Source organism: Bos javanicus, chromosome 2 (assembly GCF_032452875.1).
Source record: "Bos javanicus breed banteng chromosome 2, ARS-OSU_banteng_1.0, whole genome shotgun sequence".
Lineage (NCBI taxonomy): Eukaryota > Metazoa > Chordata > Mammalia > Artiodactyla > Bovidae > Bos > Bos javanicus.
Genome location: NC_083869.1, coordinates 95,948,510 through 95,976,405, shown reverse-complemented (window position 1 = coordinate 95,976,405; position 27,896 = coordinate 95,948,510). Strand labels below are relative to the sequence as shown.

General features: G+C 35.8%; 2 protein-coding genes across 13 annotated transcripts in view; one reads left to right on the top strand and one right to left on the bottom strand.

Annotated features, from left to right (window-relative positions):
* CREB1 (cAMP responsive element binding protein 1) overlaps positions 1 to 27,896 on the bottom strand; it is a 73,417-nt gene that overhangs the window by 23,586 nt on the left and 21,935 nt on the right. For 6 of the 12 annotated variants that reach the window (XM_061382762.1, XM_061382729.1, XM_061382751.1 and 3 more), the window contains 6 exons: positions 24,544 to 24,690; positions 23,792 to 23,833; positions 16,872 to 16,972; positions 13,667 to 13,809; positions 8,797 to 8,979; positions 6,750 to 6,900 (listed from right to left, as the gene is read on the bottom strand). In XM_061382762.1, the coding sequence (XP_061238746.1) occupies positions 6,750 to 6,900; positions 8,797 to 8,979; positions 13,667 to 13,809; positions 16,872 to 16,972; positions 23,792 to 23,833; positions 24,544 to 24,690 (767 nt within the window). The other 6 variants (XM_061382778.1, XM_061382772.1, XM_061382788.1 and 3 more) reach the window with 5 other exon arrangements.
* The window catches only part of METTL21A (methyltransferase 21A, HSPA lysine), a 71,724-nt gene that overhangs the window by 22,886 nt on the left and 20,942 nt on the right, over positions 1 to 27,896 (top strand). The window contains exon 4 of the transcript XR_009729973.1: positions 25,690 to 25,843. The gene's annotated coding sequence lies outside the window, so the exon portion shown is untranslated. The remainder of the gene's footprint in view (positions 1 to 25,689; positions 25,844 to 27,896) is intronic.

Genomic DNA, 27,896 nt, shown 5'->3' with positions numbered 1-27,896 from the left:
ACTTTAAGGTGAATGGATAAACCACATCCATAGAATACCAGGGATAAAACCAACTACCTGATTCATACACCACTAACAATGGGTCTTGAATGCATTGTGCTAAGTGAGAGAAGTCATATCCAAAAGGTTACAGTTATAGGAGATTCTGGAAAAGACAGAAGAAGATGGAAAACAGTTCAGTGGTTTCTAGGAGCTGAGGAAAGGGGTAGAGGCCAACCACCAAGAATCATCACTGGGAATGCTTTTTAGAATGGTATAAATGCACTGTACGGCACTGTGGTGGGAGATATGTCTGTCAGACGCCAGAGAACCACGCAGCACAAAGAGTAAAGTAATGACAACTTAAAAACAGAGAACAAGATATCAGGTAATCCCAGAACTGAATGAACACGTTGACAAATCTAACTTTACTGTAAATGTATGCCATAAATTCACTGAGGGCGTCCCAGGTGGCTCAGGGGTAACGAGCCTGTGAAGCAGAGATACAAGTTTGATCCCTGCGTCGGGAAGATTCCCTGGAAGAGGAAATGACAACCTGCTCCAGTATTCTTGCCTGGGAAATTCCATGGACAGAGGATCCTGGCAGGCTACAGTCCATGGGGTCACAGAGTTGGACAGAATTTAGCAATTAAACCACCACCACCACCCACCTCACTGAAAGGAGTAGAGAAAGAAGAAGCACAGCTAAGTAAGTCTGAAAACAGTGCCTTTACTAGTACTTTAAGGTTATAAGCGAGAAAAAAAAGAATTGTACATAAATGTTGTATTGTAAATTTGTTTCTCACAAGGGTATAAGTTAGCAATTATAAAACTATTTTATATGATACTAGTGTTTAATAAATACATAAATAAACCATCTTTATTGGGAAGCCAAGTTTCTCTCAGAGAACGAAGTTACAAATAAGCAAAGGGGGAAGGTAAGGCTAAAATAAACCCTGTGGTTAGAGATTAGTCAGTGGGGTTAGTAAAACATACTTACAGTAATTACTACAGTATATAGTAATACACAGAACTATAGATGTGTGTATACATGAGCTAGTGTATATACACACGCACATATATATTTCCTAGCTCTGTCCTTTAAGAGGGCCTGTGAAACCGCAGTAGCAAAGAGCACTTTGAAAAATTTATAAAAAGAGAAAAATAACTGTAATGGGGGGCAGTTGGACAGCACTTTAACCAATTGGTCAAAGTAAACCATTTTCCAATGAAAGAAACTAGGGCTCACTGAAGAAATGGCTGATTTCAAAGCTAAGGCAGAGAAAACCATAAGATGAGAAGTTGAACCTGGATAATGTAGTGTCAGAAAATAAAGATGAGCTTCAAGAAAATTAAGATGCCATCTAAAGGACACAGGAACCAACTTACAAGAACTCCTAATGGCCAAAGCTGGAATAATCTTAACAATATCATAATTAAGTAATATTGAATTACAGCCCAAAGAATAAGGTAAATATCTATAAATTCATACTGATATAAAAAATACACGGGGAAGGGAAAGATTTTCCTTAAAGAATTCCAGTTAATAATTGCAGAAGGGATGGGGAAACAAAATTCTCATTATAATATCATAGTAATAATCAGGAAAGATCTTCCTGTGAATACTAAAATTAGTGGGGAATACCTGAAAAAGAAATAAGATATTTGCATAGTCTCCAAGTATCTTTGTGAAATTACACCAATTACTATGTTAGTTTTCACCTATAACCACAAATTCTTTGATACTCTCTGTTCCAGGAGGTGGTATTTAATAATCCTCCATTTCAGTGTGGGCTGAATGTAGTAACTTGCTTGTAGGGAAGAGGGTGTAAAAAGAGAAAAATAAATGTAGTGGAGCAGTTGGAGAGCACTTTAACCAAGTGATCAAAGTGAACATTGTCAGGAATGAATCATGCTAGTATGTGCTTCCTGATAAGTGACAAGAAGGGGCAGATTACACCTCTGTGGGATTCTTACCCCAAATTCATTACCTTTATCTAATCATAAGAAAACAGCACACAGGTCCAAAGTGAGGGATATTCTGAAAGAAAGTTTATTACTCTTCAAAAGAAAACAACTGTCACAGACTGGAGGAGATGAGGAGCCACAATGAATAAATGCAATGTAGTAACCCGGATTGGATTTTGGTAGAGAAAAGTGGAATAACTGAGGAAATTCAAATAAAATGGATAGTTCAGTTAATGGTATTATACCATGATAAAAAAGAAAGAAAGTGAAGTCGCTCAGTCGTGTCCGACTCTTTGCGACCCCACGGACTGTACCCTACCAGGTTCCTCTGTCCATGGGATTTTCCAGGCAAGAACACTGGAGTGGGTTGCCATTTCCTTCTCTAGGAGATCTTCCCGACCCAAGGACTGAATCCTGGTCTCCCGCATTGTAGGCAGACACTTTACAGTCTTAGCCACCAGGGAAGTCCAAAAATACTATGTTAATTACTATCCACAGTATATGACAGAATGTTAATTTCTTTAGTTTTAAGAAACACAGACTGGTTATATAATATGCTAAAATTGTAAGAAAGTTGAGAAGGTTGATAAGAGTATCTAGAACTCTGTACTAAAATGCTTTTAACTGTTCCCATAAGCTAAAATTTTTCCAAAATAAAAAATTAAAAACTATACTAAAAGTATGTTATTTATCATTGCACATATATACTAGGGGAAAAAAATTATACTCCAGAATGTTAACATTTTGGGTGGTACATTAGTGGTGAGTATATATTTTAGGTTATGTTTCCTAATATGCTTATAATGAGTATGTTTATCTTCTGTAATAAAAATAAATAAAAATGGGATTATAATATATATATTGGTAACCTGCTCTTTTCCACTATGAGCATCTTCCCATCTCAATAAAAACAAACCTTCATTATTAATGGTTGGTTTTATATAGTTGAATGAAAAAGTGAAAGTTGCTCAGTCGTGTCAGACTCTTTGCAACCCCATGGTCTACAGCCTGCCAGGCTCCTCTGTCCATGGAATATTCCAGGCAAGAATACTAGAATGAGTAGCTGTTCCCTTCTCCAGGGGATCTTCCAAACCCAGGGACTGAACCCAGGACTTCTGCATTGAGGATGGATTCTTTACGGTCTGAGCCATAAAGAATTTTCCCAGGGGAAAGCCCTAGGAAAGCCCAAGAATACTGGAGTGGGTAGTCTATCCCTTCTCCAAGGGATTTTCCTGACCCAGAAATCGAACCAGGGCCTCCTGCTTTGCAGGCAATTCTTTACCAGCTGAGCAACCTGGGAAGCTGAATGGATGTACCTTCACTGACATAGCATACACTTTACTTGCTTTGAATTTTTTATTTTTTTAAACCCTATTTCTAATTCATTGTCTTTAAATCTACCTATTACATACCCTTATTAGTCTCCTGATTTTATATGTTAAAAGGTTTCTAGTTTGTTTGCTTTGCTATTTTATCTTTTCCTTGGCTAATCATAGGTGTTGTCGTACCTACTTAACCTTTTCCTTTATGACGTCTACTTTTATGAAAACTGTTATATTCTTCCTGCATTCTAAAATTACAAGACAGGGGTTGCATTGCTTCCATAATTTTTTACTCCTCCCTCCCTGTGGGAAGAGTATACATCCCCATTTCACTGACGTTGGGCTTGTCCTCACCTGTGCTTTCGCCAGTGGTACTCGAGTGGACGTGATGTTCATCACAATCAAGCAGATGCTTCAAAAAGCATTGCCCCTTTCCCTTTGCTACAAGGACAGGCCTCAAAGAGATGCTCCTCCTTTGGCTGGGAGCACGTGGAGGAGAGCCATAGCATATGACTTGCAGCTGCCAAAATGTAAGTAAGTGAGGAAGAGATTTTTGTTTCTAAGACACTGATTTTTTGTTACTGTAGCAACACAATTAATGTAACCATTTATACTTTTAGAACATTTACCGCTTCATTTCTGAGTATATGGCAATTTGAATGTTACAGAATTTGAAGAATCACAACTTTTCCTTATCCAAGTTTAGAGGACAGCCTTTGTGTGGGGTACATAAGGGGTATCTATCCTAGTGAGTATGTTCAGAAGACTGATTCTCTAACTTTTCCACCTAAATAACCATAATACCAGAGAAAACTAAGGATGGGGGCACAATCCAAAGCCAACTACCTTTGGTATGAATTTAGTTTTACCTTTAGTTTCGAATCTTTAGTTTTACCTTTAAAATGTTTGTTTCTGCCAAATTTTTGAGCAAAATAAATATTCAAGGGAAGCTCCCATGTTTGCTTCGTGGCCCTACATACCTCCAGCACACTGCCACCATGTGTTCCAGTTTGCGCGGCAGAGCAGGCGATGACAATTGCATGCTCACACGAGAGGTAGCATGTGCACATGCTCTGGTGTCAGATCCAGGCTCATATCCCAGTTCTACCCATTTCTTAAAAGGTGTGACCTCTGCCAAAATATTTACTTGCTTACTGTAAAGTGGAGATAAGCTTCTTTCTTACTGTGGGCAGAACTAATGAAATATATAAAGAAACAAAGTACTGTGTCTAATATATACTGGTACCTAAATAAGTGATATCTCAAGGGAAAGGTCAAAACCAGTATATAATTAAGTTGTATCAACATAAAGGTGGTGCCTGAAATACAGGTAGGCATGAAAGTTTCAAGGGAAAACTTGAAAAGTAGGCAGAAAACCAGGTGAATAAGCCAAAGAAGAGCTTAGAGAAACGAGCAGTTAGAAGTGTCAAGTACTCCCATAAAGGTAAAATGAAATGAGAACAGAATACTAGATGTGCCAAATTGGAGGGTATCTGTATGTTTTTGCAGACACAGGAGTGGTATGGTGGGCTCAGAAGGCAAATTCTAGTGAATGAAAGTTGAAAAAGTAGAAGCAGCAGGAATCTGGGAATAACGGGAAAAGGGAGCTATAGCAGTCAATGGGAAGTTTCCTTAGAGTGAAATTAAATCCAAGCCAAAGTATTTTATTAAAGAGTTCACAGTAAGTTAGGTAGCTTCCCTGAATATCTCAGGCAAGCAGAGGTTGTTAGGAGCTGTAGCTCTGTGTGCCCTGTCCCCAACCTGGAGGTGTGTGTGTTTGTGGGTGGGTGGGTGTGTGTGTGGGAAATCATGAATCAAATGAATAGAGAAAAAGGAAAATTTGGTATGCCAGTCAAATTAATTTGCTTTTATAAATGGGCAGCTCTCTCTCTGTAGACCAGAGTAGACAAGAAGCTGTAGTGCTGCCTGCTCAGCTTGTGCTTAAGTGTTTCTGTTCTACAGAGCCAGACTACATAGACATAATCTGAAGTCTTTCTGATGTTTTCACAATCAAGAGATTTATTTTTTACCTGACTGCTGTGTCTGTTGAGAAATGGTTTCTTCAGTAAATATTGTTATCTTACATTTTTTAGCCTAGCCTTTACTTGAGACTTCTAATCAGACTTGCTTCTAATTTTAAAAAGGGTTAAAACATTTCCTTACAAACATTTAAAACTGAAAAAGTTTAAACGGAGTTTATATTTTTAAATACATTTAAATATGAACACAGCTTTTATGTTTCTGCTTATTATTCTAACTTAAATACTTACAGAAAATCACAGATTGATAGAGCACAAATAAGTTACTCAGCTTGTTTCCAACTCTTTTCCTAATAACCTGGAAAAAAACTGCCATTTCTCATAGTCTAGATCTAATTTACTAACATTCTGTAATAGCTAGGAATATTTTAGGAATCAAAGAGGCTGATCTGAGCTGAAAAATGAAATTGCAGAAAAACAAATGTTTCAATAGAGCACTGCAGTTACAAAGTGCTTTCAAAGGAATTATCTTATTTGACCCACAGAACCACCCTCTGGGTGGGTAGTGGGATTCTATTTTTACAACAGATTCTTTGTAAAAATGCCAGAAAACTGAGGTTTAGGAGGTTATGTTCTGAAGTCACAGCAAAAGGGGTAGACCCAGGATTTGAATCTAGATCCTCTAAATTCAACTTTCATGTTTCCTTCACTTCATCACAGCATGTGAAGAATCTTGGGGTGAAAGGCAGAGGAATATTTTCAATGTTTCAAACTTTTAATATCTTTATTTTCCTTTTCTTTGGTTTGTCTTAGATAACTTCCATATCTTAAGGTAAATATTTAAATCCTAAACTAAATACATACAAATACTAAGGTAAATACAAGTAAATAACATTTTTTATTCTGCTTTTGTTTTTTAATAACAAAGCTATTTACAGCTATGAATTTACTTTATGGAAATAACTTTCCCATGTTTAAGAAATTTTTGACATCTAGCATGTTCATTGTTGAAGACTAGCTCTATTTTAAAATTTTTGTCAATAATAAGATATTCTCAGAATTACTCTATTTTCTGAAAATCTTTATTTAGGTGTTTAATATGCATTAAAACTTGGACTGGCCATCATACATTTATCTTATTACAAATACATTTAATGTAAATAAAACTTACCATTTATATACACACACAACTCCTAATTTTCTTAATGATACTACTTGTGACAAAAAACAATTTTTAAATAACTGAGTCAGCTGGCTGAAGCAATAGTTAAAATACAGCAAAGTTGTGCATTATCTCTCTCATGGAGAAACTGCATGAAAGAGAACTACTACTCATCAAAGACTGACCATCAGCCATCATTAAGTGCAGCTTATTAAATAAAGAAGTTTTAGCAGGATCCATCAATTTTACTAGAAAAAAAATCCCAATGCAAAGATGCTACTGACATAATCTGAAGTTATACTTGACCTACAACAATCGAAGGAAATGCAATGTATGTACCTGTTCTTCATGAGGCGAACCTCTCTCTTTCGCGCCGCTTCTTCAGCAGGCTGTGTAGGAAGTGCTGGGGAAGACGCCATAACAACTCCAGGGGCAATGGTGCTAGTGGGCGCTGTGCGAATCTGGTATGTCTGTACATCTCCAGAGGCAGCTGAAAAGAGAAACAGTGAGCATGGTGTGAGACACTGAAGCACTGTGACTTGGTAAAACTACGGGTCAATCATCAATCTGAACATACATGTTGAATTAAAAGGAAAAAAGCAACAGATGATTCTGACTAAAATGTTGAGATCAGCAGCACTCTTTGGCTCATTCATTACTCAGAAATAATTCCCAATTTAGTGTATTTATTAGTATAGGCACTTGGATGAAAAAGGATCTTCATGACTTATATCTGCTGGATCTTACATTTATCTTTCATTGGAACATAGTTCTGTTCTGTTGTTAACATGTTTACCAGCCTTAAACCTAAAAGGTAAGTAGGGCACAGCTTGGATGATCTTCCTAGACAAAGTATAGTCCTCAATGTCTTCCTTTGATACTGGTAAATTCACATTAAAAAATTTCAAGTAAACTCTTGCCACGACATAAAAACGACCATGACTTTTCAAAAAATAGCAAAATCGAAGAGAAAATAAAGCATTATGGTCAACTATTATAAATTCCTGATTGTAACAAAACTGAAAGGACGAAAAAATGTATCACTTGATCAATTATATCACCTGTAAGCACTGCTTTAATGTAAATGATAATGGCTAAATAAATTGAAGTTTTATTTTTATAATTAAATGATCTATCATTTGTGAAATAAAAAAGTCTCTTTCTAAAAACAGCTTAATAATAAATATGCCCTCCTAGGAATAAGAAACCTAACATTATCTGAGAGAATTTGAAACTCTTTAAAAATCATCCATATTTGTTATTAGTATCAATTAAAATGTGTAGTTTGAGTCAAAAAGATGTATATACTAAATGTGTTACCATCTTCAAACTGACGTTCAGAATTCAAATTCACTGACATCCTGCTTTACAATTTTTGAGTACCTGCGTGTAAAGTGAAAAGGTGTTTTACTCCCATTAATAAGCAAAATATTATCTTCTTCAAATATTATTTGTTTAGTAACAAAATATCCTGTAAGTACACTAGGGCCCTTTAAATATATTATGATTCTTTAGCTGGTTTTAGAATTATTGAAAATTAATCATCCATGGTGAAGGGGCATATCTGTCATTACCTAATAGAGACAAAACATACTATTAATGAAAATATCTTTAGAAACAGATGTACTATCTCCTTAATATGCAAATTTTAAATCTGGCATAAATCTTCTTAAAATATACAATGAATTCAAAGAAAAATGATCCACTATTGATAGAGATTTCTGAAACAAACAGGAAGAAAACAACAAGAAAACAAAAAAAGAAAAAATATTTGTAGTTTTTGAATTTTTGTAATTCATCATGGATTTAACTATTCTTGCTTATAGAGCAGTGGACTTGCACACTGGCAAAAGATTCTTCAGAATATAATGATTTCCTTTGAAATAAAAAATGATGACCATAGAAATGAAGATATAAATTACTTTTGACTAAAAGCAGAGAAACAGAATTTGAACCTCCGAAGATTCTTATCAGTGATTTAGCACAACTTTTCATGTGACACACTGAAAAAAAAATGAGGTCAAGGGAGGCTGGCTCTTTCTGAAGGTCACAAAGCAAATCTATATACTTAGATTTAGAAACTAGCTTTTTAAACTCCTAATTTTATTGTCTTTCCCTCTAGCCTACCCCATTTCTCCTACATCCAAATGTTAAAGGTGTTAAATATAGAAGTTATATTTTTAAAACTGAAAATAGTTGTTTTTATGCCATGACATTTTGGTCTAATTGGAATAACGGAAGAAGAGTTCATGGACAATATTATCTATGTTGCAGAAAATAAGCTGTATTTTAACAGTGCTTTGCATTACCATACTTACTTTTTTCTGAGTCTGTAAAATTTTAACCTTTTAAAGAATTTACACCTGTGAGTTCTAACTTCTCTTACCTTGAACAACAACTTGGTTGCTGGGCACTAGGATTTGCTGTCCATCAGTGGTCTGTGCATACTGCAGGATGGTAGTACCTGGCTGAGTGGCAGCTGCATTGGTCATGGTTAATGTCTGCAGGCCCTGTACCCCATCAGTACCATTGTTAGCCAGTTGTATTGCTCCTCCTTGGGTAATGGCAACTAAAATCCAACAGATTTTATTGTTACAAGTTTAATTAATACCATATAACACACACACACACTAAATTCAAAGAATAATTTGCAAGACATATTTAGGAGAAATTATTACAGCAGATAACATCACCAAGAAAGATTCTGTATAGTCAAGTAACTTTCTGCTCTGCTGCTGCTGCTAAGTCACTTCAGTCCTATCTGACTCTGTGCGACCCCAAAGACGGCAGCCCACCAGGCTCCCCAATCCCTGGGATTCTCCAGGCAAGAACACTGGAGTGGGTTGCCATTTCCTTCTCCAATGCATGAAAGTGAAAAGTGAAAGTGAAGTCGCTCAGTCGTGTCCGACTCCTAGAGACCCCACGGACTGCAGCCTACCAGGCTCCTCTGTCCATGGGATTTTCCAGGCAAGAGTATTGGAGTGGGGTGCCACTGCCTTCTCCGAACTTTCTGCTCAGGAAAACTTATATCCAATTTCTATAGAATACAAGTATACTCTATGAACCACATTACAATTTATAATAATGTTAGTTAAAACAATTAAAAAAATAAAATGAGAAAATGTTAAATTCCATTTGAAGTTATTTGGTTGAGAACAGATACCACTCTGTGACCCACACTTCCTTTATTCTTGCATTAACTATGTACTATATTTCTTCTCTACATTCATGTATTTATTACCACAGACATGGGTATGTAATAGGCACCCAATAAATGATTATTTTAATGCATAATTAATAAAGCAGTTCAGTAGTGCATTCTGTTCTCTTACTCAGTTAGGAATACATAAAGTGTAACAGAAATCCACTCAATGAGACAACTGAAATGTCCTATGGAACTTAATTACCACAGACCTCTCATAGAGTTTAAAACTGGAGCCCAAGATGATCATTTAGGAAAAAGTATCTTATTGCTATTTCTAAGCTACATATTCAAGCCTTCTCACGTAGAATCCATTGATTATTCACATGTGTCATTCATCTGCTCCAAAGGAAATAAATTTTGGCTCATACAAGACATTTCACTTTATAAAAGAAACTGAATTAACCTTTGGTACATGGAAAAAGTTAGACACTTTCTCCTGTTAAGAGTTCAAGTATTCCAGAAAGAGAAGGACTAAAAAATCACAGTATTACATATAAAACTACATAATGGATTTTAACAAAGTCAACATGTCTGACTTGAGCATGTTACTTTGTGTCTCTTAGAAGGAAATTATTGATGGTTTGGGATCAACTGTCAGCTAGCTCTGCATGACTAATATCCCAAGTCATTTATGTATTAAAAATTATATTATTTACTGTTTAATAAAGAAATAATAACAGTTAATGGCTACAATTTAGTTTAGTAAATAATACCTGTGAAAATTCAGATACTGGAATATACAATCCATCCACTTTAGCTAACTCCATAAATTTTACTTATGTTAGACAAAGGGGAAAAAAGAAATATGTAAAAAGTATTCTGAGATTAACACTGCTGGATAACTTGAAAGAATCAGAAGGTTAACAGAATCAAACCACAATTTCTCAATTAGAGTTAATGAGCAAATTCCACTGTATTCAACACACAGAGCTTTCTTCTTGACTATATACCAACGAAATCAAAGTGGAAGGAAAGAAGCAAACTAAAAAATCAGGAGATCTGGGTTCTAGTCCAAGTTCCATCACTAAACTATTATTTGAATCTGTTATCTCTTCTGTAAAAATAAAAATATATGGTTCTAGCCCATAAGTATAATTATTATAAAACTCAAATGAGACCATGTATATAGGAAAGTACTCTGAAAACTGAAGTCTGATCCTATCAAACATTGTTTTTCTCTTAATATTTATTTATACATGTTATATTTTAAAAGGATTTAAGATTGCTCTCAAAAAAACTAAATTAAAACAAGAAGGAAAAGAAGTCAAGTAACTAACGTGTATTTAGATGTATATAATGATTCTATCACAAAATAAGGAAAGTGTATAATTAAACAAACTTAGCTGAGAGTTTGAGTAGCCAAAATGAAGAGAAAAACGATTTAGTGAAACATGTTTTTCTGCCTAAGAATAACATCTTTTCAACACTTATTATCAGGGATTGTGAACCAAGTAATGGACAAACTAATACTAGTGTTAATGAAAAAACACAACCACCAATTTATTGGCTATAAATTGATGTAGTCACTGGGAAGGGTAACTGGGCAGGCTGACTAGGATTCAACAATTCCACTCATTAGACGCTACCCCACTGACAGGATAGGGCACTATATACTAAAAGAATGTTTATGTAGCATTATTTGAAACAGTAGAAAAGTCCTAAATATTCAACAGTGTATGTGATTTTTAAACAAATGTTATATTTATACAGTGAAACACAATGTAGCTATTAAAATAAACCACTTACATAACTATATATGCATATATTTGTCTGTAGTATATAAATAATGTAGGTCTCACATGTACATTTTACATGTGTATGTATAAACAGAATGAAAAAGAATGAAGAATATATACCAAACTCTTACTACTGGGGAGGGATGGGAAGGGTCTTTAATTTTTATTAATACTAGAAACCTCTACCATTTGAATTTTCCCAACCATATACTTGTTTTATAATAAATATATAATATTGTTACATATGTAAGTGGTCATTATATTGATTGTTAATAATAATCAAGAACATAATGTTAAATCAGTTCCATCAAAGTCATATATGCATATACAGAGAGAATAAGGCATAAACATTAATGCATAAAGCCTTTAAAATCTCAAAGTATTAACCTTAAAACAAGCAACTGTTAGCTGCTGAATGGAAGGGGTGTGCCAAATGACATCTGTTTTTCTGAGCTTTACCTCCCTCAACTTCACTTCCCTATTTCAGATTCTGATATGCCTCTGTCTGGAGAGCATGCCTTCTATTTCTAATTCAAATGAGAACTGCTGTGGTAAATGAATCTCTGTTACTAATAGCACTATGCTATATTCCTCAAGTGTACTAAAGTTGGAGAAAAAGTTCATGTATCAATATGTTAGCACATATACCTTGAATAGCTCAAATTATTTTGATAAAAAATACACAATACACCTCTTTCTGCCAATGAAGAAGGAAGAGGATGAGTGAACTCTAATAAACTTACAGAATGGACAAGAAGCTTAGTCAAAAATGCCTGCCTTCTACTTACTATTAAAAGTTTCAGCTTTGGTAGAGCTAAAAAGTCTGCTACTTGTTTTTAATATGGGTGGAATACAAATTAGTTATGCAAACCAAGGCCAAGGTGTAACTGAAAAATTATGAACTGGCAGTCAAACTTTTATACATATTTCTGACACAGACTACCCCAGGACATTAGAAAACCAATGTAGTAAGAGTTTCGATGTGTACATTTGATGTGTTATTAAGGAAGAGAGGGAGGGCAACTATAGAGCGGGCAGCATTGTATTTAATAAACAAATAAAAATGAAGACATCAGTGTGTGAGGCACTGTGGAAGGCAAAAAGATATTGGGAAAAAACAGAGGAAAAAGGTACCATTCACACAAATGCCTTTGATCAAACAAAGGGAGAACTCAAAAAGTACTTTTGTAATAGATTGAGATGAAAGATAAGAAGAGAGACCCAAGTATCAGAGACATCAGAGAAATGGGAACTTTGATAATTTTTCAAAAAAATCTTTGTTTTCTGTGAGACAAAAATTGGCCTTAAACATAATCAAAGAATAATTATCTGAAAACTCATGTTTTCTATTAACGTGTTATATGAGGACTGAAATACATTTTTAAGTAGTGGTTTAAAAAACTTCTTAGACTCTCCATGCACCTGAACAAAACAAAGGGCCACTTAGAGGTCTTACATACGTGGGTAATCCTAACTAAACCCTGAAGAAAAGCAAATGCTTCTGTTACAAAACTTTGCATATAAGTAAAGGAAATATATGAAAGTGAAAGTGGAGGGTGAAAAAGTTGGCTTAAAGCTCAACATTCGGAAAACGAAGATCATGGCATCTGGTCCCATCACTTTATGGGAAATAGATGGGGAAAGAGTGGAAACAGTGTCAGACTTTATTTTTTGGGGGCTCCAAAATCACTGCAGATGGTGACTGCAGCCATGAAATTAAAAGACGCTTACTCCTTAGAAGGAAAGTTATGACCAACCTAGATAGCATATTCAAAAGCAGAGACATTACTTTGCCAACAAAGGTTCATCTAGTCAAGGCTATGGTTTTTCCTGTGGTCATGCATGGATGTGAGAGTTGGACTGTGAAGAAGGCTGAGCGCCAAAGAATTGATGCTTTTGAACTGTGGTGTTGGAGAAGACTCTTGAGAGTCCCATGGACTGCAAGGAGATCCAACCAGTCCATTCTGAAGGAGATCAGCCCTGGGATTTCTTTGGAAGGAATGATGCTAAAGCTGAAACTCCAGCACTTTGGCCACCTCATGCGAAGAGTTGACTCATTGGAAAAGACTCTGATGCTGGGAGGGATTGGGGGCAGGAGGAGAAGGGGACGACAGAGGATGAGATGGCTGGATGGCATCACTGACTCGATGGAGAGTCGGACACGACTGAGTGACTGAACTGAACTGAACTGAAAGGAAATATAACAGTGACAATCAAGATCTAGCAAAGTGCCGACTGCTTTTATAAGATTACTTTGAGAATGCAGCCATTAGTTTTTCAACTCATTTTCCAAAACAGAAATATCAATTACTCACTATACTGTCCACTGCTAGTCTGATAAATCGGAGTTGGCACCGTGACAGTGGTGATGGCAGGTGCTGAAGTCTCCTCTTCAGATTTCTCTTCTTCAATCCTTGGCACTCCTGGTGCATCAGAAGATAAGTCATTCAAAATTTTCCTAGAAAAATAGAGAATTGTATCAGTTAAAATAAAAGTAACATTTACTGGCCAAATACAAAGAAGAGGAAAAGATCAGAAAACTGACAGAAAGTTGAGTGTTTAGGATAGAATTTAAAAATGTTATAGTTTAAAATGTAAAAACTTACAATAATAAACAATAAAATATGCAACATTAAACTAAAAATCAATCAGGGCATCTACATGTCAAAACCATATGAGGACTAGAAAAAACACAGATGAATTTCTCCTTTCAGTGAACATAAAAAAGACGATGATTCAAAATCCAGGTGCAATTAAAGAAGAGATGAATAGAAAAACTGACTACAGGAAAAACAACCCTTTTGCATGGCAAAGAATGCTTCCCTGCTGGCTCAGCTGGAAAAGAATCCACCTACAATATGGGAGACCTGGGCTCAATCACTGGTTTGGGAAGATCTCCTGGAGAAGGGAACAGCTACCCACTCCAGTAGTCTGGCCTGGAAAATTTCATGGACTTTATAGTCCATGGGGTAAAACACTTGGATACAACTGGGCAACTTTCACTTTAATCTAGACACTAGGTTATTTTTTTCTTTTAAACCAATACAATCTTATGGTGTATTGGCTTTTTTGGCAACCACATTTAATCAATGATAATTAAAGAACATTATCTTTTTTAGATGAATTCTTAATCCAGAATCCTGTATGGGAATAACTGATTTTATTTTAAACTCAAGTTCAGAAATTTTACCATTATCCTCAACATTTTATCCTATAGTTTAGTTCAGTTCAGTTCAGTCACTCAGTCGTGTCTGACTCTTTGCGACCCCATGAACTGCAGCACGCCAGGACTCCCTGTCCATCATCAACTTCCGGAGTTCACTCAAACTCATGTTCATAGAGTCAGTGATGCCATCCAGCCATCTCATCCTCTGTCGTCCCCTTCTCCTCCTGCCCCCAATCCCTCCCAGCATCAGAGTCTTTTCCAATGAGTCAACTCTTTGCATGAGGTGGCCAAAGTGCTGGAGTTTCAGCTTTAGCATCATTCCTTCCAAAGAACACCCAGGGCTGATCTCCTTCAGAATGGACTGGTTGGATCTCCTTGCAGTCCATGGGACTCTCAAGAGTCTTCTCCAACACCACAGTTCAAAAGCATCAATTCTTTGGCGCTCAGCTTTCTTCACAGTCCAACTCTCACATCCATACATGACCACTGGAAAAACCATGGCCTTGACCAGACAGACCTTTGTTGGCAAAGTAATGTCTCTACTTTTGAATATGCTATCTAGGTTGGTCATAACTTTCCTTCCAAGGAGTAAAGCGTCTTTTAATTTCATGGCTGCAGTCACCATCTGCAGTGATTTGTAGCCCCCAAAAATAAAGTGTGACTATTCGTTTCACTCTATTTCCCTTGGCTGCTATGATCTTTCAAGGTTTTTATTCTACCATCTCTTAGGGTACTTTGCCCTTAAGTTTCTGTTATTTGTTGATCTGATAAACATGGCTTTTATGTTTTCAGCTCAATTACTGATAAAAACACCAAGCCAGATGAAATCCAGTGAGAACCCTTCAAGGACTTCCTCTGGGTAAAAACTGATCACTATAAAGCTGGGCTGTTCCAATAAAAACCCAGCATGTATTATTTAATTCCCATTTCTCCAACTTCACAAAAATAACCTAAGAATATTGATACAGATCTTGTTATAATCAAATTAAGACATACAGGCTAGGTTTTGAGAGTTCATAAACTAAAAGCAAAATAATGGCATACTCCATTATGGAGGTTTGATTATAAGGGAAGATACCCTTCTCTACACATGTGTGGTGCCAATTAAGGCAAAAAAAAAAAAAAAGATTTTTTTCCAACATAAAACACATCATGTATCATAAGGTTACAGCTAGGGTTTACCTAGAACTTATATAGAGAAGCCATGTAGCTTGTTTCTTAGTATCAAGTTGAATTTGCTTCAGGATCAAATGTCTTACATAGTAACACTAGATATATTTCAAAGTTAAAAGATAAAACTAGCTATATTTTGAGAATTATGAGTATAAATAAATACAACACATACTTGGTAACACAGAATCCTCAAGACCTCAATTTACTGGTATTTCTTTAGGATCCCTAATTAAATTGTGAGGATAAAGAAAAGGGCTGGCTTAACAGCCAAGAAAATGGAAAAGATATAACATTCCTTTGAAAAATAGAAATATATATAAATAGAAATAATGTAGGCTAAAGAAGGGAAGAATAAGCTTGAAGTTTATTAAACTATGAATTGAACTTAAAAGATTTGTGGAATTGCTCTTCCTGGAAATACTTAATATGGCTCCAATTTCTATGTAGTACTAAAAACAGTTTTGGTCCATCTTGGAAGCAAGGTATGGATTAGGCAACTTTTGTAGCTGAACATAAAACTGCAGTAAGGTGCCCCTAAAATTAGGGAATATCATCAAACATCACCCTAAGCAACTATTAAATTAACAAGCAGTTATCATGCTAAGTACCATGGAATAAGAAATGTGTTATGAAGTACATGGTACAGTCTCAGAACTGACTTATAACTAGAAAATGCTATAACCTTATCAAATGTATTCCAATCTTTTAAACAGAAAAGCAGCAGCCAGCACAGTCTACAAAAACAGAAGGAAAAAAAAAAAATCAATCTTTTATCCAGGACTGTTCAGAGTAAGGCTTCTCTGGTGGCTCAGATGGTAAAGAATCTGCCTGCAATGCCTGGTTCGATCCCTGAGTCAGGAGGATCCTCTGGAGAAGGAAATGGCTATTCACTCGAGTATTCTTGCCTGGAAAATCCCATGGAGGGAGGAGACTGGTGGGCTGTAGTTGATGGGGTCACAAAGAGTCAGACACAACATGTTCAGATTAAGAAGTGCTCTTATTCTATATGACAAGCTTCAACTTATTTGAGAGAAGCAACTCAAGATGAAAAGACATGTTCTGTATGGTCCTGAATAGAGCATCTAACTGGCGTTCTGACATCTCTTCATCTGTAACTACACAGGGGTACACCTTTATACTTCTGATCCTAAATTCTTTTAACTATTCAACTACCTACATACCTGTAGGAAGGCCTCCTTGAAAGAATCTCTCTTCGTTTTTGGGAATCGGTTACACTATCCACTGACTCCTGTGAATCTTCACTTTCTGCAATAGTTGAAATCTGAAAATAAAGAAGAACTTTATCATGATAATCAAATTTAGTTCCCATAAAATTTTTATGAATTTTAAGAAAAGGTAAAATACAAAAGGGCATATATCAACCTTATACATGCTTCAGTAGAAAATTAGTTTTTATGGGAAATAATCATACCATCCCTTTCCTCTCCCCTTTTTTCCCCATCCTACAGAAGTCAGAGAACCTAAAATTTTTTTGTCAAAACCAAACTTTTGTGATATCCAAATTCAGCCTAATCTCTTTCAGGTCTTCTTATAATCAACACTGAATGTATCAGTATCACCTGTCAGTTGTTTTCTTATAGTTAGAACAAAACTACCAAGTAAAATAAAGTTCTGACACAAAGGAAAGAATAAATGACTAAATATCTAGCTGTCAGTCTACTGATTGTACAAATATTTTCCTTTAACTGATGTGTAAATACTTTTGAGTGTATTTACAATTGTACAAGTAAGATCGGTGATCCTTCAACCATGTTCCAGATGGCTTTTTCTAGCAATTCTGGAAGAAGTCCTCTGCTACATTTAGACATGTGTCAAAGTTGGCAATCCACAATTTTTATTAAGCAAAACTTCAAGGTAAAGAACTGTGTATTCTGGAAAGTACGCTTGGATTGAGAAGGAATAAAGGTAAATGAATACAGATTTTATGTGGGATAATAATAATAGCAGCAACTAGCATTTACTGAGAACTTACTATGTGGCAGATGATATGTTAAAGCATATACATATATTACATTACTCACTTTAGGTACTAGATAAGTACCATTAGTATGTCCAGTTTATAGATGGAATAACTGAGGCACAAAGCGTTTAAGTAAATCACCCAAGTCACAAAGCTATGAAGTAGTGAAGCCACTGTAAACACCTGACATCTCAAATTTAGATGTCAACTAAATTTGATACTAGCATCAGTATCCTGCTGGTTCCAATCTCAAACCAATTTTGTCAGAAGCAGCAACCCAGAGCATTTTCAGACCATTTTTAGACTAGAACTTCAGTCATTTAGGTAAGCTAGTCTGTCAAATTTACACTGCCAAGTTTCCCTAGGCTAAACAGCAGGAGCCTCTTGCTCTCTCCTAACCTAGGTGAGCATGCTGCTGTCGGAGTGAGAATTAAATTTAACCAAGGCAAAAGGGTCTATGTGGGATAGCGCCTTATCAAAATTTATGGCAAAGGCAGTTAAGAACAAACACAGTTAAGAGAAACTTGAGAAATCAAGTATGTGGTCCGAGCCTAAGGGTTCTGGACAGCAGGCAGTTGTATTCGGAGGGCTTTGTGATACACACTCACTTTAAAATGAAGTTTGTTAAATCTAGTAATTTTTCACAAAATAGATCTATGTTAAAGTAATGTATGTGCCCCTTAAAACATTTTTAAAGTAAACCAAGTATAGTCCTATAGACCTGTGATTCATGGTAGAGTAACAACACTATGCTGCTGCTGCTAAGTCGCTTCAGTCGTGTCCGACTCTGTGCGACCCCATAGATGGCAACCTACCAGGCTCCCCCATCCCTGGGATTCTCCAGGCAAGAACACTGGAGTGGGTTGCCATGTCCTTCTCCAATGCATGAAAGTGAAAAGTGAAAGTGAAGTCGTTCAGTTGTTTCCGACTCTTTGGGACCCCACGGACTGCAGCCTACCAGGCACCTCCGTCCATGGGATTTTCCAGGCAAGAGTACTGGAGTGGGGTGCCATTGCCTTCTCCGAACAACACTATAGTTACTGCCAAACGAACACAAAGAACACTTTCCCACTAATCTGTAGCTGCTGTTAACTAGCTCACTCAGCAGAGTCTCTACACAGACTTTCTCAAAGATGTAGAGCTGATGAGGAGTTGTAAAAAGGCCTTAGCAGAGAATCAGAATTTCAATGGATAACAAGATCGAACTCAAAGTGAATAACCTGACAAATGTTTATCCTCATTAATGTTTTTTAGAACCTTAGTTTCTCTACATTCTGTCTTTTTTTGCTTAACTCTCATTCTTACAACCTTCTTTCAAGGATATATAATGATGCAAGCACACTCATGTGAAGAGTTGACTCATTGGAAAAGACTCTGATGCTGGGAGGGATTGGGGGCAGGAGAAGGGGACGACAGAGGATGAGATGGCTGGATGGCATCACTGATTCGATAGGCGTGAGTTTGAGTGAGCTCCAGGAGTTGGTGATGGACAGGGAAGCCTGGCATGCTGCGATTCATGGGGTCGCAAAGAGTTGGACACGATTGAGCGACTGAACTGAACTAAAGCACACTCTTCCAAGTTGAAAGTCCTTAAAATAACAACTTTAAAATATGCTACATAAACCACACATAGGACAATTTTGAAATGAAACAAATTAACACTGCTTTTTAAATATATGGCCTTTAATTTTTTCCCCCAAACTCAATGCATCTATTGCTCCCAGTAGAACAAAGTCTCCTATTCCTCTTACCTGAAATAACTTGTCAATTCACACAAAAGGAACTAACTTATACTCTACGATTGCAATTCAAAAAAAAAAAATTGAAGTATGACTGCTGTACAATGTAATTTATAAGTATACAGTATAGTGAGTCACAATTTTTAAAGGCGATGTCCCATTTACAGTTATAAAATATTGGCTATATTCCCTGTGTTGCACAATAAGTTCTTATAGCTTATTTTATACATAATAGTTTGTACCTCTTAGCCCCTACTCCTATATTGCCACTTTCCTCATCCCTATCCCCACAGGTAACCACTAGTTTGTTCTCTGTATCTGTGAGTCTGTTTCTTTTTTAATATATTCACTAGTTTGTCGTATTTTTAAAATTCCACATATAAGTGATACGTACTGCAATTTTTTAAATGTAAAGGGAATTCAGAACTATTCAATACTACTTAATGAATGTAGTATTTCCTCTTTGGTGGAATACTATCCAGAGAGAACTTAGAATTATGAATATGAAGCCAATTCCTATGGACTATCTACCAAAAAACAAACAAAACTCCCCCCACCCCCAACACCATACCCCACCTCAAACCAAAACCAAACAAAAAAACCAAACCTGCCCCCTAAACCACTAAATCCTCATTGCTAAGACCATTAAGCACCATTAAAATCCTTTTAAATAATAACAGTTCAACACGTTTAATAGGTTATTAAAAAAATAACATGAAAAACTATATCCCACTTGTAAGTATCAAAGACTATCATCACATTCCAATGACAGAGCCCCTTCCTCTGGTCTTCACCTCCTCCTGCCTCTATTATTAATCCCTTCCTGAGTTCCTTAAATAGGACTTTAATCATGGCCACTTATAGGTCAAGAAATTTAAAAAAAGCCAAACCCATCACTGAACCTTTTAGATCTGTATTTCTCAATATTTTCTTTATTTGTTAAGACAAAGTTTGTTAAAAAACCATACCTCCTATTTATATAAGAAGGAAAAAAAAAATCCCTATTTCGATGTTATTTGAAATGTCAAAATAAAATATACAGTGACTAGCACAAAATTTTAAAAATGGTTGTATTAAATGTTTTCTCAAACTATACATGGTCCCCTGAAAACTTAAGCACTTTCCTGGAGTACAGTTCAGGCTCAGGTTTAGGGCCAAAGTTTATTCACTGGATCAAGGAGTTTAATAGAAGTCTAGAGCAGTAATCTCCAGACTGTTTTGATCTGCAGATCTCCCTTATAAATAAGAAAATCTGATATAAGCACATACATTTATTTTCAAGTTTTAAGTATTATCTATATCATAAAACAAATTAATTTTAAAGAGTCAATGTAAGTATTAAAATACACTTGTAAATTTCTTAATATTTCATAGCAACAAGAGTGATGTGCTTTAATATGGTTCATTAAGAAACCATTTAATATTTTATAACAGTGACGCAAAAATATGATTCGAAGCCTGGACTTTCTGAAATGTGATCTGACATCTGCAACTGCTGAAAAAAGGAGTTCATGACATGTGGATATAGGAATAAGTGCTTTGTGATTGGGCCTACTAAATAAAACAATCATTTTTTTTTTTCACTTTCATCTATCAATTGCACAAACTTTTGATGAAATTTACTAGTATACTTTCATCTCCCTGACTCTTGGTCAGTTATTACATGCTAATAAAAGCTTTTACATTTTAACAAATAAGTTCAACACCTCCTGAAACTCAAGAACACTTCTGAATAGTTTGGAAAACTCTATTTCCAGAGTTTTAAAAGTATATACATTTGAGTTTCTAGGTGACAAATCTATACTGTTTTCAGTTAAAAAAAAGTATGGGAACATTTCCAAACTTCTATATTCAAAATATTCTGTCCAAAGCATGATTTCTTTTCAAAATGGAGGTATTCTCTCATACATTGTTAAAATGTCACCTTCTCTCAGAAAGGATAGTTGAAAAGAATTTCTTTTTTTCAAAAATATCTGTTAGTTAACATATCCTTTATAGGTTATCTCTTGCTTGCCATTATAAAGATCAGCAACTTTGGAACACTTGTCATGTAAAAATAAACAAGTAACATCCTTGTGTTTGTTCAGCAACTCAAATATTTGCTATATGATAACTACTGGATACCTTGCACAAAAGACTTGTGTGTGCGTCCATCACAAAAGACATAATGTGTGTCTCCACCACATTATGAAGTACTGCAAAGGCTGTATCAAAAACTTCAGTGCCAACCACAATCCCTCTTGCTCACTCTATTCAGGCCATGTCATCTTGCTATACTTTCACTTTTGGGCCTCTGGACTTGCTTTTATTATTTGTATGGCTTAGCCTCCTTCACTGCTTTCTAGTTTTCTGCTCTTTGTGTTCCCTGACCACTCTACATAAAATAAAATACCCTTCCCTCCACATTATTCTCTATCCCTTTCCCCTGCTTTAATTATCTTCCCAGCACTTATCCTCACCTGACATAATTTATTTTTTCATTGTCTCTCTTCGCTCAAATGTGATCTTCATGAGAATAGAGAAGTATTATTTGCTCACTGCTGCTTTCACAGCACCTAGAACAGTGACTGGCACATAGCATGTGATCAATAAAAATTCGTTGAAGGAATGAATGTAATAATTTAAGGTAACATAATCCATAAATCCTATGCAATGTTTTAACTGCATTGTATTAAAAATGCATCCAAAATTAACAAATGAAAAGTGAGGATGATACTGTTAACTTCTATACATTTGTGTAACTCCCATTATTTTTGTGGGAATTTTTACATAATCTGTGAGATCTGACTTACACGTATACCTAAGGGATAAGTTAGGGCACTGATGAATATGAAATATTAGTAAAGCTTAGTTTCTAATCCTCTGAGATGAAAAAAGATAAACAGAAATCTTAATATCTTATTCTCACATCAAGAGAAATGTACCTTATATATTTCAGAAATGCTGTTCTAGAATACTAATATTCTTCCATCAAGAAGTTTGAGGAATCAGTTCTCTCCTTGTTTGATCACCTCTTCTGTTATAAACCATTCTCTAATGATTAATTCTAATCACTGTGAACCAGCTGAAATACCACTGAAGTTTAATAGCTTCTCCATGGTTTAGGGCCTTTAAATTAAAAATACTGTTTGTGTTTCTGTTTCTGGAATTCAGGTTTCTAATTATAAGCACAGCTCACACATTTCTACAAGTTAATGGTCATTATTATTATTCTTACCACAGAGTAAAGATTAAAATTAAGAATATAATCAACAATTAAACATTATTAAAACCAATATTTATAATGTTAGCAAATTTTGTGTTAATTTTTGTGTGTTCTTTATAGAAAGACCTCCTATCGTAAGTGAAAAAGAAAAAGTAAAGGTTAATGTGAGATCTGGAATCTAGGTCTCCTGACTAGAAGGTCAGGTTCTTTCCACTATTATCAAGAGGAAGATACAAGCAGGGAATTAGTAATGGCATACATCATATGAACAACAGTTAGGCAGCATTCAATGAAATAAAAACTGAGACAAAAGATAGGAGACTATTGTTCAGTCAGTGTGGTTCTATAGAAATAACAAATTCTTCAGTCTTTACCTGGACTATACCATCTATTTAGTAACAACAAATTCCTTTTCAATATTACAACTTGATGATTTTACTTATATAAAAACATTCATTCTTCTTTCTCCTTTTACCCCTGCCCTAAATGTCCAAGCAAACCAAAGCACAGAGATCAAATGAAGTAGAGGTGAGTTAACATCTATTATATCCTTTGATGACACTAATAGAAGACAAAGAAGGGACTTCTCCCCTCTACAAGTATCAATCAATCTGGCTACTGTACTCAAGGGGAAAAGAAAGAAGACAGCTCTCACCCACAAGATGACGACATGGATGGTAAAGAGGAAACAAAGCAATGTCGATTATAAATGGCTGAAGAAAAACAGGCATTTACTTGGTCTGGACATATTTTTAATGGGAAGGATGTGGGAGATAGGGAAAAGGAAGCAGTCCAATAGAAAAAGGAGTTCAATTTGCTTGTTTCTGAGGATAGAATTGGGACCACTAGGTAATACTTTTAGAAAGGTATTCTGGTTCACCTCAGGGAAGAATATTTTAGCAATCACCCGATTATAAACTGGTTACCTCTGGAGATTGCCTCCTTTCTCTGAAAGAGTTGAAGTAATGCCAGACTACCATTTGGAGGAGGGGAGAAGGATGTAAATAGGGAAACTAAGTAACAGATTAAGGGCTGGATAGGTAACGAGTTTGGCCTACACCTAGAAGATACCTAAGATTTTTATTTAAACCTTGAGTTCCATGTTTAGAGAGAAGGGACAAAGATATAAAGAATAATTTCTCACCTTCCTTTCTAAAAATAGGACCTAGGACTCACCTGAGTTCCGGAGAAAAGTCTTTTTAAGTCCTTACAGGAAGACTGTGAAGCAAAAAATATGAAATGGGAGGCTGGGGTTATGGCCTACTTGAATGAACGTTCAAGTCTTTTTTTTTTCCTTCCCCAATAAGCTCATTGCAAAGACGTATACTGCCCTAGGTTCCCTACAGTTAAGTAGAGGTTTACATGCCTTTATTCCCCTTGGATCCAAATTAAAGGAACAATCTCTCCAAAGAATAAGATAACATGCATGGAAAAATACCTGATTCTTAAGGTACAATTTCTGAAGGTATCATTTCGAAGTTGTATATACTCTAACTTAAGACTTGTAAACATAGTTGTTTTTCTCTAAAATTCAAATAATACCTTAGGTAAGGTTATTAATTTTTGACAAGGGCTGTTTTTTCCAATTGCATGCTTAGAAAATAATTACAAAGTTATTATTTTGCATCTTATTTCCCTGAGGTACCCTTATAGTCTCTCCCAACATTTCCACTTTATCCCGTATACTTTATGATTTTTCCCAATCAATTCTTTTTTTCCTCCAGTTTAAGAAACAGTTTTTTATTATGTCTGTTCTTGTGTATATATGTTCCTATACTTAAGGTGACTATACAGATGCAGCATATTCCATAATTACTATAAAATAAAACTCTAAACTAGACATGTTCCTATTTTCATAATGAGAGGAAGAGAAATATGGCTATCAACGACAGTTATGAAAGTAGATGCAGAACTTTTTATACACATACCTGAACTGTCTGGACTTGTGGAGACTGAATAACTGATGGCTGGGCCGCCTGAATAACTCCATGGACTTGAACTGTCTGCCCATTGGGCAGCTGTACTAAAGTTACGGTGGGAGCAGATGATGTTGCGTGAGCTGCTGGCATAGATACCTATGGTGTTGAACATGGAAAAAAATTACCATCACAGATACCTCCTTGGGAGTACTCATGTTTAATATGAAGCAACTTTTTAGCAGCAAAAGGATGACCCTTCTGCTAGGTTTAAGTATTCCAATGGTGTGAAAGGAACTAACATTAAGCTTAATATTCTTTTTGGAAAAAAAAAACAAAAAGAAACAAACACTACAAATACTTCCCATGCCCCCCACTTTTAAACTCCTCCCAAATGACAAAAATCAAAAAACTGTTCTAATATAATATCAAAATATGTAACACAGACTTTTTTGAACACTAAATACCACTTTATTTGTACGGTGCTTTAAAGTTTCCCACCTGCTTTCATATTCAATTTCTCATTTGCTCTTTGAAGAAATCAGACTGGGTTAGAATAAGAGTTATCCCCATATTCTCTCCCCACTGAGAGACAGAAACATTAAGTGCTCCAAGAGATTAAGCAACTTACCCAAGGTCAAGAGATAAGCTAGCTTTGAAGGAATGTAAAATTCTTCAGAATATCATGTGTTAAATTAAGCCATGTTCTAAAGTATAATTGTTCCCAAACTTGGGTGAAGCTTAGCTACTAAGTCTAAAACAAATACATATCTTACAGTATAAAGCATATTTTTCTCTTATAAACTTATTACAAGTATGCCTTTCATTCATGAGGAAGTACAAACTGAAAATTTCTATCTCCTCCCAGCACTGAACTGGTAATAGTTGATATTTTAAGGATTTATCTTCCTCTTGAAGAGATAAAGGGGCAGAATTGAGAGAATTTGAGAAACCAGTTTTCTTCTGAGGCACAAAGAAGGCAATCTTAATAAGTCAATACCCAGGTTAAAAGGGCTCTTAAGTCATATGTATCTATCAGATTGTACAGTATTTATGGTTCCTGCGCTTGAATGTGTTTGAGGGTAGCAATTTTATTTGTCCATTTGGTAATAAATTTGGGAATTTAATGAAGGTCGTGTGATCATACTCTTTCCTTAGACTGCAAGGAGATCCAACTAGTCAGTCCTAAAGGAAATCAGTCCTGAATATTCATTGGAAGGACTGATGCTGAAGCTGAAGCCCTAGTACTTTGGCCACCTGATGTGAAGAACTGATTCATTGGAAAAGACCCTGATGCTGGGAAAGATTGAAGGTAGGAGGAGAAGGGGACAACAGAGGATGAGATGGTCGGATGGCATCACTGACTTGATGGACATGTCTTGAGCAAGCTCCGGGAGTTGGTGATGGACAGGGAGGCCTGGTGTGCTACAGTCCATGAGGTCGACTCAAGTCCATGAGGTCGACTCAGTCCAGGAGTCATTCAACTGAGTGACTGAACTCACCTACTGGGGATATGTGTGCCAGAACAACGCTAGAATTGAAACTACAGAAATGAGAAAGACATAGGTTTTTGCCCTTAAAGAAATTATTGAGGCATGTGTATGAAGGAATGGGGAAAAGGCCACAAATAAATATAATTCAATGAAGTAATGTAGTCTGCAAAGAGAAAAATGGACACAGTGAGGAGAGTGATCCCACCCAAAGCAAGAGGAGGAGAGGCTACAAGGAAAGTATGTTAATTTGAAACAAAGCATACTAGTTAAAAAAAAAAAAAAGAAAGAACGAGTAAGGCATGTTCTTATGAGTTGCAGAGGGGAGGCACAGAACTTCACGAAGACGGTGACACTGGCAAAAGCAAAGAGAACAGCAATGTCTGTACATGGCAGAGAGGGATGACCAGCAGTTACTACTACTGGAACATATAAGTGTGTTACTATAGGCAGTAGGAAGTATGGAGAGATGGAATAATAGGCAGGGGCCAGATGGGCTAGTCATGAAATCTTATATAAGTTACATTAAAGAATCTGCATTTTATGCACTGAAGGGCTTTTGAACTCCTGAATACCATAGTGTGGTTTCCATTTTAGATAGATCACTTTACTTTAGTGGTAGGGTAAAAGATACTTATTTCAGAGGAAGAAAATCTGCATTTTATACACTGAAGGGCTTTTGAACTCCTGAATACCATAGTGAGGTTTCCATTTTCGATAGATCACTTTACTTTAGTGGTAGGGTAAAAGATACTTATTTCAGAGGAAGAAGAAAGTAGAGGTGAGACCAACTGAGAAAGTCTATATATAGTAGTAAAAGTGAAGGCCAGCAATTAGGCACTAGGTGTATTAGGGATGGAAATAATATAAGTGATTTAATGAAAATTCAGGAGGCAGACCAGAAAGGGATTTATGAATGACTGATGGAAGGAAGTGAGAGAGAAATCAAAGACGACCCACATAGTTCACATGTGGGTGAAAACGGGTAAACTATGCCAAACAGAGAACACAAGAAGCAGCTTATGGGTGGCTGGGGTAATGGTGGAAAACAATGGAATTGATACGACATCTGAATTTGCAGAGATGTTTACAAGGCAGTTAAATATCTGACTATAAAGCTTGGGGGGAAAGACACCTACTAAAGGCAGAGGCTTAAGTCCTGAGCTTCCCCTTTGGACAGTGAGGAAGTCCTTCCTTATCAATCACTTTTTTTCTGGCCACTACAAATCTTACTTAAGTTTTACTTGGTTCTCAAAATGTGATCCACGATTACCTCCACTAGAGTTCCATAGGGTGCCTGTTTATAAATTAGTCACAACCTCTGATGGACCCAAGGACATGTTCCCCGACATCAAGGTTGGAGAACCAAAACTGTAAATTATTCAGAATATCTCATATCAATGGAAAGCTCTTCTAATATTTGAAGCAATTAGTATGTCCTCTGAGTATTCTATAAGGTAAATGTAACAAGCTAACTTAACAAATAATCCTCTTTCTATGCTAATCATTCCACATAATGGTTTCTCTCATTGTGAATTTAGAAAATTCAGATACACCAATATAGAAAAAAATCACTTATATTCCTACCACTCAGAGCTCATCATTTAATATTTTTGCTGTAGATACATGTGTTTTTAAAGATGCATATATATATATACATATATATATATATGCACACTCAATTTTTTTGGCACTATCACAGAATCTTTCAAATCCATTTCAAATATCTCTTCATACCATTAATAGTATTCTTTAACGGTTTTAATGACTGTGTAATTTAATTTAATAATTAATAACTGTGTAATAATAATTTAATAAATTCCTATTACTGTCCATTTAGGTTTTCAAATGTGCCTGTTATAAGAAAGGCGACAA